The sequence below is a fragment of the Atta colombica genome, unplaced genomic scaffold (assembly GCF_001594045.1).
Source record: "Atta colombica isolate Treedump-2 unplaced genomic scaffold, Acol1.0 scaffold105, whole genome shotgun sequence".
Taxonomy (NCBI): Eukaryota; Metazoa; Arthropoda; class Insecta; order Hymenoptera; family Formicidae; genus Atta; species Atta colombica.
The window spans coordinates 948,312-958,694 of record NW_017259190.1 but is presented as its reverse complement, the minus strand read 5'-3'; the positions used below and the strand labels follow the sequence as shown (position 1 = coordinate 958,694).

Below are 10,383 nucleotides of genomic sequence, written 5' to 3'. Positions count from 1 at the left end.
TTTATTTATTTATTTATAATATATAATATATAATATATATAATTGACTAAGCAGTGTGTAGCCAAACAAAATTGATATGAAAGCTCAAAATATGGCTGTTCTTGTATAGTACAATTTTCATAAATTTGCTTCCTTCTCAGTGATATCAAGAATGTTATCTAAAAGAATATTTGTAAATTGTTTTGTAACGATAAAATTGTCTACATTTTCTCAGACGCTCTTTGGTTTTCTTTTCCTTCACAGTACTTAGGGCAGTTGCTCTACATAATTCTTCGGCACTAAACCCGTTTTACCGTTTAATGTACCTTCCAGCCAACCTGGTTCCAAAGAGGCCTTAACTGTAATAATACATTTTGTTACGTGCCTCTTTCAAATCTATAAAAATCAATACTTTCATGTCGCTCTTACCATTTGTGATAATTTGATTTGGTTCAAATGATAATTCGCCATCGTTTTCCGCCATACACGCATATAAGGTTCGCACTCTCCTAAGAATTTATACAAACTTAAGAGTTCCAATCTTCCTAAATCTTATATAGAATACTTACCATATTCCTGGAATTTGACCAGGACTCGAACGTCCACTACCGGGTGAAGTGTTGATGCTGTAATTATGTATAAGATCATGATAATAAAAAATATTTATCGAATAAAAAAGTAGATTTTTGCCAATGAAAAAATTGGGATATCTTACGGACATATCGATGACGAGTTGCTACGCTGAGGATAAGCCGTGGGATAGTGCACGGATATCATAGTGCCACGTTTTTGTTTTATTGGTAATTCGCCTGTAAAGGGATGAGGATCCGAGGCTATTGATTCGCTCGAACTACTCGTATTGCCACCGCTTAGAACTGGAATAATATTTTCATTCAGAAGAAATATCAACATACTAGAGGTTATAATGAAAGAACATAGGAAAAAAGAATAAAACCTTTGTCAGTTGAATGATACATAAGGTTCGCGTTAGTCAATTTTATGCGACTGCTGCTGGTACCACCGCCGCGACTATCCAAGTATGATGGTATACGATGACCTGTGTTATCAAGATCTTCTCGGTCATAATCTCCGTTATTTCTCTCATCAATAGTGGGCGACTTATTAACAGTCAAAGGCTGACCGTCATAGTAAGATCTTGTAACAAGCTGTATACATGATATATAAATATATATATACGGAATATATATATAATGATGAAAGAAAAGACAATATTGCAAACTTACGTGCGCGTGTGATGACGCGGGTGTAACTGTTGTATGTACCGCTGTGTGTAGCGGATATCTTAAAAATGCCGTTCCATTACCCGAGGAAGTTGGACCTTCTTCCATTTTAATGCATTGCGATTTATTTGGGATAACAGTAGCTTGTAGCGTGGATTGCGCTGCTACTGCGCGCTGCAAAGAATCTTGGGGTGGTCCAGTTACTATTTTTTCATAATTCTCAATCAATATTTCAACAACAATATTGTAAAATTTAATGTCCATTATAGAAGCTACTGTTTCTTCTTCTGGTCGTAATAAAGTCGGACCAAAACACACCGCCAAGTTCCCCACAGTCATCAGATTTTTGTCACTTTTTTTTGCCACGCTGAAAATGTTATATTCAAGTTTAAATAAAATTTAACAAAAATAAAATATTTTCGATATTAAATTTTCGAGTTAAGATAAATAAGTAAGTACACATATATAGTAAAAAAAAATGCTAAATTCTATAAATTAATAATATTTCTTACCTACAAAGATGAGTAATAAGAAGAATCAACATATTGAAATTGGGTTTAGGCAATCGATAAACAAGATTATGTATATCATTTATCCGAGTTTCCTTCATCTCCTGTTCTGTTAAATACCATAATATAAAAATCACAATACAATTTTAGTTTGATACAGAAAGAATGTTGAAAATAATAATAGGGAAGCGAAGTGTTTGAGAAAAACGAAGAGATAAAAGGAAGAAAGCAGATCTATCGTAAAATTTCTATCTCCGAGAATAGATACAGTAGCAAAAATAAAATAAAACAATATATTATCAAGAATACCTATACGCACTCGCAGCTGTAATGAAGCTATTGTAGTATCGGAAAGTCATTAATGGCTCGGACAATGTTCTCAGGTAAGTTTTGAGCGCACTGGTAATAGTTTTACTCTCCCATTCAAAACGATCGCTTAAGCTGAGCTTATCCACTTTCCTTTTATCGAGACCCATTGTTAAAAGTTTATTTACTTTAGAAGCAACTCCGACCACTCTGTATAAACCTTGTTCTTCTAGTCCTGTTGACAATTATTTAAAATTAATAGATTAATCATATTATCAATGATATTAGACGAACAGAAAGCTTGATTAACTGAAGAAAAAGTCAATTGTATCACCTCTATCTTCGAGCGCTGCAATACATTTCGATACGAACGTAAAACCGGTTTCAGCCAACGTCATATCTTCGGATCTCGTGGAAGAACCTAATCGTGGACAGGTCTGGAAAATGATTACATGATTGTTACACGCAATTTCGTTTATGAAAGATAGAAAAGTAGTAAAAGCGACCATTTGAATATCATTGAAATGTACAAAGATTCTCACAGGTTCCTTCCCATCCATAGCATCCATCCATAACTTCCTATCCTCTTCGGAAAGCGCTTGGAATGTATATATTACACTAGGTCTAGAAAAACAGCAGAGAAGCTTCTTTAATCATTTTTCATTGATGATAAAATAAAATAATTATATGTTAAACATACAAATTCAACTTACTTATCTATGGCAGTAATATCAAAGCAAAATCTTTTTTCGATAGTGTCCGATGTTCGTCGTATGCAAGACCACAGTGTAAGGGTTTCCTTACCACTCTAAAAATAAAATATTGAGAAATCATTCCGGAAATCCTTAATAAAACATATTATACATATTAATAATTAAGTTTCCATTTTACTTACAAATTTTCCCGTGAGTTGATTATAAGGAATCATAGTGAATTCTTTCCTATCCTTTTGATATGTGCAATACTGTTTCGTCCATGTTGTACCAAATGCTTCTGCAAACATGTTTTTTTATAATGCACATAGTCAATGACATTATACATAATGTAGTATTTAAAATATTTATATTAAGACTCACTAAACAATCAATTTTCACCAAAGTTTTTTATACTACAATGAACTTACTTTTCTCCATTAGGAATAAATATCCTTCTCGCGAGTGTAATTTGTTGAGACCACTTTCTACAGCGGACTAAGAAAAAAAAGATGATATGGGTGAATGTAGAAAGCACACTTTACACTTAAAAAATATATATATAAAACTACTAATAAATAATAATTGATATTCAATGCTTAATTTTTAATACTTGCACTTAAAATGACAGAATAAAACTACAAAACAATGTGTTTTTATATATCTAATTTTTACTAAGTAATTAAGAGAAAAAATTGCTATAACATACCTTTTTCATGTCCTTCATTTTATTCATAAGTGATTCAGTTTTATCCCGGGTAGCAAGGAAATTCTCTCTAGTCTTGTGAAACACACGCGCGCACACACACAAATAAAAATTAGTAAGCGCTTATTCATGCTGTTATCAATCTTATTATATTGATACGTTATAGAATAATTTAGTCGCGAATGTTACAAGATTTCATTTATCAATGATTTTCCGTATCCTTATACCAATTCCAAAAGGAAATTATAGTAAATATTTAATAATGTATTTCTGCTATAAATTCCATATTTTAATATACAATATAAATACAAGTTAAACTTACTTTATTAGCAATTACATAGCGCGCGTTATTTGCGGAATTCTATATTTTAAATTTTATTAAAATTAATTTTCAATTAATTACTAAATTATGAATTGTTAACTTATTATTATTGCAATATATAATTTTGGTTTAAGCTGGAAAAGGAGAACTCTCATTATCAATAATATTAGAAATACTATAGAGCAAACATGTATCTACATATTAGTGATGCATATTTCAATAAAATTTTCTTGCATACAAACATACAACGATAACACTAAATTATTAAGTCATTAAATGCTTCTACATTATCGTCACTCGCAATAATGCATTAACAAGAAAATAAGTATATCGACTAGAGAGATAAAACACTTTTTTCTCCTATATAATTTAACGTATTTAAGCAGTTAAAAACGCATTACAGGAATCATTACCAACCTTCTGAATTTTTAATTGTAGCTCTGTCATGTAGGGTTTGAAATCTTTCGCGACTTCATGACCTTGATGATAGAATGTCAGCCATCCAAACATAAATCCCAACAACTGGAACATTTTATATTACATTAGACTGCAATTTATTTTGCACATATATTTAATGTAGTAAAACACTTAAGTACGTAAGAATAATTTTATTACAAGCAATAATTTTTGTTCAAACTATTACCGTTTCGACAAATTCAAACTTTTTCCGCTCCTGAACTTCCTGCAGTAAAAATACATATTCTAAACTAGCTTGAGAGAAGTGTCTTTCAGCCATCTCCAATGTCGCATCAGCCTACAGATTTACACATGCATTACAAAATGTCAATTACTTAATAATGTACAATCCTAAATTCTTCATAGAATCATTCATCATTAAATATACCTCTTGCAAAACATTGTCCTGCTTTTTCGTGGATAAATTCAAGTAACGCTCTTGACTCTGACAAAATTTAATCGTCTGTTTCTCAAATTTCTTTTTACCATCCTAAAAAATTACAAAACACTAAGTAAATAAAACTAAACATATTTTGTTGGCTTGAAATATTTTAGATATAAATATTAATTGTATAGATACAAAAAATCATTAAACAGCTTTACCTTAACTCCACCGATATGTTCTTTTCTAAAATTCTCCAAAGGTAATATAATTTGATCATATGCTCGTTCCAACTAGAAAAAGGAAAGCTATTTTAAGAAATGACATCATCATTACTATACTAACAGAATCTCCTTTAAACTAATCTTTTTTATATATCATTTTTTATATTTATCACGTTTTAGAATTACAACGTTCTCTATCAAGATCTATTAAATGCAATGAATACATTCTACAAACTAATTTATTCATTGCATACCATGCGATCCCTCTCATCTTCTATGGATGCTATAAGTTTGCCAAATTCTTTCAAACTCTGAGATATATGAGTTTCGTCTTCAGTTTGGCTCTCGCCAATGCATTCAAAACTAAAGTTTTGCAACGTTTTGGAAAAGGCTCTTTGCGCTCTAGACAAATCTAGAAAAAAACAGCATATACGTTATTATAACTAATTTAACGAGCAAAGGAGAGATTATATTACATTGATAGAAAACTATTTTCTACAATCTCTGATAGAGAAGGAAAAAAATAAAATAAGCAGATTGTTATTTCTAAATTCACTTTGTCGTGAAAGAATATTGCAAAAGCCTTGACTTACTAATTACGCACGGAGGTAAATTATATGTGCAACAGCTGTTACAACAAACACATGTTTCGACAGCCCGAATAGAGAAAAAAAAACGTCGCGTCATGAACTTACTCTTAGCAGCTAGCAATAAATCTTTGACCTCCTTAACGAGCCGTTTGATCTGCTGACTGGTCTTTTCCAATTCGCGCTCGTGATAGTGAAGATTCTCGCGGAAGTACGGACTGTCGGTTAAACAATCCGTAAACTCCAATGGTTTAAGGCCAACACCCATTCTCGTTTGTTTATGAAAATTCAAGAGTCATGAATACGAAGGGAAAGGAGAGAGCCCGAATTTAACTCGTGAGTCACGCTGTCACCCACGATCACCCGTGATAAGATGCACGATCACTCTCATTACTGTAAGATTATTCGCGCAGATCCGCGCAGATTCGCCATCATCGGGATGCAATGTGTGCAAACACTTAACAGTTAATCCAGACTATATATATATATACACACACACACACACACACACACACAAACACAAACACAAACACACACACACACACACACACACACACACACATATGATTCGCCGTGCACAGTCCTCGCTTTAAGTATCGGAGCTTGGCTGAAGTGAATAAATAAGATAAATAACAAAGAGCACAAAACGAGAAGCGCGTCTTTGGAATTCTGGAATTAAGCAAAGAAAAAGAAGGGGAAAAAATCAAAGAAAATTATATGTGTCTGTGATAGAGGTTCTCAATTCATGATTCCAGTAAAAAAAATTAGATTTTTTAAAATTGTGTCTGAGCGGAGTGAATGTGGACGCAAAGAGTAAAGGTCTATCCACACGAATATACAAAAGAAAATAATAACAAAAAACACAATGAGAAGCGCGTCTCTGGAGTTAGAAGAAGGTGAAGAAGGATAAAATCGAAGAAAATTGTCTGTGTTAAAGAGGTATCCACTTCATAATTGTGATAAGAAAATAAATTTTTTTAGAGTTGAGTGAAGTATAACGTATAAAGGCCTGTTCACGTGATGTAGAAAAGAAGTCCAAAAGTCGTGCGATGATAAACTTTTTTCTTTTGATTTTTAAGTTGCAGCATATGGTGGGTAAAACGCACGAAATTATTTTTTATTTAAACTGATAAGGAACTCCATGAGATCGTATTAAGAAGAAAATCTTGATGGGAATTTCTCGCATCGTCCAAAGTTTCTTATGTTCTCCACCAGCCAATCCGTTCTCGCGACAACGTCGTCTTTAAAGTCCATTATAATGCCTGCAAAACGTTCAGTTTGGCTAGCCTGCGACGCGAACAGTTAACCTCGCTCCTTTCGGAGGCCAGCGACGAGCGCGACAAGCCAATCGCTGCTTGTACCACGACACACCCTTTCAATGTTCGTCTCGTTTATTTTTGAGACAATCCTAGCGAGGTAGTGGCTAATAAAAAATACGTTTTACGTTTATCTCATTGTCGACATCGGCCAATAAGATTTTGATGTTCGTCGGCCTATAACCAATTTAAATTGCGACAGTATGGTAAGACATTCAGCCTTTATGTTTCGTCCATCGTTTACCGTCACGTCTGACGCATGCACCTGTAAATAAATAATCCCAGGAATTGTCTACACACACTGAAAAAGTAATCTCGTTCTCTCTGTCGTCGAAGACGTCCTCTACTCGCGCTCAGAATCATATTTTTTGAAAGAAAAATAGAAGACAATTAACAGAGTTGTAAATAATCTGAATCGTATATTCTCCTATAACTGTACATATTCCTATTTTTTTTTATTACATGTATATGTTTTAGACAGAGCAGCAAATGGACTGTGCGTTAGACCTGATGCGGAGATTACCTCCGCAACAAATTGAAAAAAACCTCAGCGACCTGATTGACTTGGTTCCTTCGCTATGTGAGGATCTACTGTCCTCTGTAGACCAACCGTTAAAGATTGCCAAGGATAAGGAGTCTGGCAAGGATTATCTATTGTGCGACTACAATAGAGACGGAGATTCATATAGGTATCATCAAAGTGGACACTTATGGACCAATTTTAAGTAGAATTTTAAAGTTCGTAACTTTTTCTCATATGACTTGTAAAAACTTACACTGGAATGTTTATATTATGCAATATTTTTACTGATAACTTCTTACAAGCTATAAAATTTAAAAGAAATCATAAATATTTACAAATGATTATATATCTTATACATAGAATTATAATTTCAGTTCTTACAAGTCTTATGAAAATAAATTACAAGCCTTATGATTTTGCTTAGAATGATATTTCATCTTTTTAAGCATGTCGATTGACTGTAAGAGGGATTTCTCTATCCTGCAGTTAATCAACAGGTTTGAAAAATTTTGACACATGAAATATTAGGTTTAGAATTAATTAGATTGTTTTGATGGTAAGAGAAAAGAAGATAATCTGTCACTATATAAACATGATGTTTTACAGATCTCCTTGGAGCAATACCTACGATCCACCGCTAGAGGATGGCTCGATGCCTTCTGAGCGATTGAGGAAACTGGAAATAGATGCTAACCATGCCTTTGATCAGTATCGAGAGCTCTATTTCGAAGGTGGGGTCTCGTCGGTGTACTTGTGGGACTTGGATCATGGTTTTGCAGCAGTAATTCTCATCAAGAAGGCTGGCGATGGTTCTAAAAAGATCAAAGGATGTTGGGACTCGATACATGTAGTAGAAGTACAAGAGAAATCAACTGGTCGTACTGCGCATTATAAACTCACATCAACAGCCATGCTGTGGCTGCAGACTAACAAACATGGCTCTGGTACAATGAATTTGGGTGGCAGTTTGACGCGTCAGGTAAATACAGCACTTATATCAAACTTTGTGCTCCACTTTTGTTGACTCATTAAAAATGCTTGTACCTCAATAGATAATTTACAAAAAATTTACAATTGCTTACAATTGTAGGTAGAACAAGACGCTCAGATCAGCGAAACATCTCCTCATATCGCGAACATCGGCAGAATGGTGGAAGACATGGAGAATAAAATTCGTAATACGTTAAATGAGATCTACTTCGGCAAAACGAAAGATATTGTGAATGGGCTGCGGTCGGTGCAATCTTTGGCTGATCAAAGACAGCAGGCCGCGCTCAGGCAAGATCTCGCAGCAGCGCTGCAGAGGCGAAATGCCAACAATTGATCTTGTGAAGAGCCGGAAAGTTTCGATTACAATTACGAATAGATTTTATGGTATTTTTGGATCCTTTCATCTTGCTTGGGATCTTTCGATTTTCATAGGCGTCTTTATTTTTAGAATCCGTGAAACTTCGGATTTTTGAAAAGTTCTGAAATTTTTTGCGGCGATCTTCGAGTTCTTTATCCGATAAGTCTTAAGATCTTGTTAGACTCTTGGGAATTTTAAATGCTACGACTTGGGCCTTTTCCAGGTCAAATCGTATCTATAGAACTCGTAAAATTCTTCGAATCATTGTCTACATTATCGAAAATGATACCTATTACTGTACTTTGTTGCCCTAAAGAGATATGAATCAATCATGAACGCGTTGATTAAACCTAAACAGTATGAAATACTTTGTTTAATTTAGAATGAAATAGAGTTTATTGTAAATATGCGGGAAAGGTGCAACGCGTTTTAGAACGGTAAATTAGATAAACAATGTAAAATGCAAAAGAGAGTGAATTATAATATAGTTAACGCTTACTATGTAAAAGTTCAAAAAAAAATACATTTAGCAATTCTCTCTTTTGATTTGTATTAAGTTTGACAAATGATAATTGCAAAACGATAATAAATTCATAACATTTTTGTAATGTTTGGAAAGTATTGATATTCCGCTTATACTGTTTAGGGTTAAATTTAAAAGTGCGTAACTTAGCGCTGAAAATAATATAAAACGGTTTGCATAACGTTGAAAAAGAAGTATGTCATATTGCATTGTAAAGATTTGTCCTCGCAAATGGAAACTTTTTGAAAATTGTGCATATAGAAATTGTAAATTTTCATTTATATCAAAATTATTTAGATTCGAGGAAGTGGCAAAACTCAAAATTTGTGTAATATTTGGACGTTGAAGAATAATCCTACCTATGTTATATTTAATATTAAATCTGAGACATAGAGCTAATCCTCTCTGAAGGACAGATATAAAACGATTTATTTACGTAAAAGTTCAAAAGGAGCGGTTGCATTTTGCATTTGTTAATAATGAATCCATATATAATGCGCAAATAAAAGTTTTCAAATTAAACTTTATTTGTTTGTATTAAATTTCACGAGTACAAAAATCTGCTGGTACCATAGATCCTTGAAATCTGCAGAAATCCTCAATATCATGGATTCTTATTATCGGAGCTTTTCTTAAACATATTCCGTATACATATTCCGGTGTGTTCTAATATGTATGGATCTTTGATACTACAGATCCTTGGACTGACATACAAGTTATCAAGATCTCAAAGATTGCCAGTACCACGAGTCTTGTATCTTGAAAGCGAACAATTCTTATGTCTTCTCTTATCCTCGTCCTCTGAACTCCTGATTCTTGGTACGTGGATATCGAAGACTCTTGGTACTATAAATCCTTGAACCCTTGTAAACGGCTGCGCAATCATACATATTGAGAATCTCGCATATTCTATATGATCCATGAGCGCATTAGATTATTTCTTGTAATGGAGACGCAAAAAAAACCGCGTAGAATTCGTAAGTACATAAATGAAAAGAAAAGCATTTTTTTTTTATGTTAGTGCCTTCTTTTTTACACTTGATTTACACCACCGATATTATTACCCATAACTTAATTCTTCTGTAATTAGACTATCATAAGAATTAACTTAATAACGTAATTTAACATTTTTTTTGTTGCAAATACCGAATGATGGCAGTGTGCGGGCGAGTCAGTCTAAGAAAGGACTAAAAAAGACATCACCGTATCGCTCCTGTGAATATTTTCTTCCAGTATTTCTATACTATTATTTTTTTCATATGTATATTG

The 10,383-nt window shown here is 33.4% G+C and overlaps 2 protein-coding genes across 8 annotated transcripts; one reads left to right on the top strand and one right to left on the bottom strand.

Moving 5' to 3' along the window:
* Positions 1–99: 99 nt before the first annotated feature.
* Positions 100–5,737, bottom strand: LOC108690275 (rho GTPase-activating protein 26-like). Of its 3 annotated transcripts, none has more exons than XM_018197484.1 (20): positions 5,513–5,737; positions 5,072–5,229; positions 4,815–4,886; positions 4,600–4,701; positions 4,399–4,509; positions 4,173–4,277; positions 3,437–3,508; positions 3,159–3,225; positions 2,931–3,028; positions 2,749–2,843; positions 2,542–2,659; positions 2,370–2,472; positions 2,049–2,270; positions 1,733–1,838; positions 1,224–1,587; positions 935–1,145; positions 695–854; positions 549–605; positions 409–488; positions 100–338 (listed from the first exon to the last, which is right to left on the bottom strand). In XM_018197484.1, exons 1-20 carry the CDS (start codon positions 5,670–5,672, stop codon positions 247–249), a joined length of 2,553 nt encoding a protein of 850 aa, XP_018052973.1. In that variant the 5' UTR covers positions 5,673–5,737; the 3' UTR covers positions 100–246. The 3 variants fall into 3 exon arrangements, with proteins under 3 accessions (XP_018052973.1, XP_018052981.1, XP_018052989.1); XM_018197492.1 differs by having other exon boundaries at positions 2,578–2,659; XM_018197500.1 differs by lacking the exon at positions 3,437–3,508 and having other exon boundaries at positions 2,578–2,659.
* LOC108690294 (F-actin-capping protein subunit beta) lies at positions 5,676–10,115 on the top strand. 5 transcript variants are annotated; one of them, XM_018197537.1, is made up of 4 exons: positions 5,676–5,740; positions 7,198–7,409; positions 7,850–8,222; positions 8,334–10,115. In XM_018197537.1, the coding sequence occupies exons 2-4, from the start codon at positions 7,210–7,212 to the stop codon at positions 8,565–8,567; spliced, it is 807 nt and encodes a 268-aa protein (XP_018053026.1). In that variant the 5' UTR covers positions 5,676–5,740; positions 7,198–7,209; the 3' UTR covers positions 8,568–10,115. The 5 variants fall into 5 exon arrangements, with proteins under 5 accessions (XP_018053026.1, XP_018053018.1, XP_018053001.1 ...); XM_018197529.1 differs by lacking the exon at positions 5,676–5,740 and adding an exon at positions 6,674–6,926 and having other exon boundaries at positions 7,202–7,409; XM_018197512.1 differs by lacking the exon at positions 5,676–5,740 and adding an exon at positions 6,675–6,926.
* The last annotated feature ends 268 nt before the right edge of the window (positions 10,116–10,383 follow it).

Bases quoted from the DNA above. Each gene is read 5' to 3' on its own strand.
- LOC108690275 (XM_018197484.1), bottom strand. From the start codon at position 5,672: ATGGGTGTTGGCCTTAAACCATTGGAGTTTACGGATTGTTTAACCGAC. The intron at 4,887-5,071 runs GTATGCAATGAA...TCCTTTTTCTAG, and splicing joins AAGATGAGAGGGATCGCATG to TTGGAACGAGCATATGATCA. The intron at 2,473-2,541 runs GTCGCTTTTACT...ATCATTTTCCAG, and splicing joins ATTTCAATGATATTCAAATG to ACCTGTCCACGATTAGGTTC.
- LOC108690294 (XM_018197512.1), top strand. The intron at 7,410-7,849 runs GTATCATCAAAG...GATGTTTTACAG, and splicing joins AGAGACGGAGATTCATATAG to ATCTCCTTGGAGCAATACCT. The intron at 8,223-8,333 runs GTAAATACAGCA...TTACAATTGTAG, and splicing joins GTGGCAGTTTGACGCGTCAG to GTAGAACAAGACGCTCAGAT.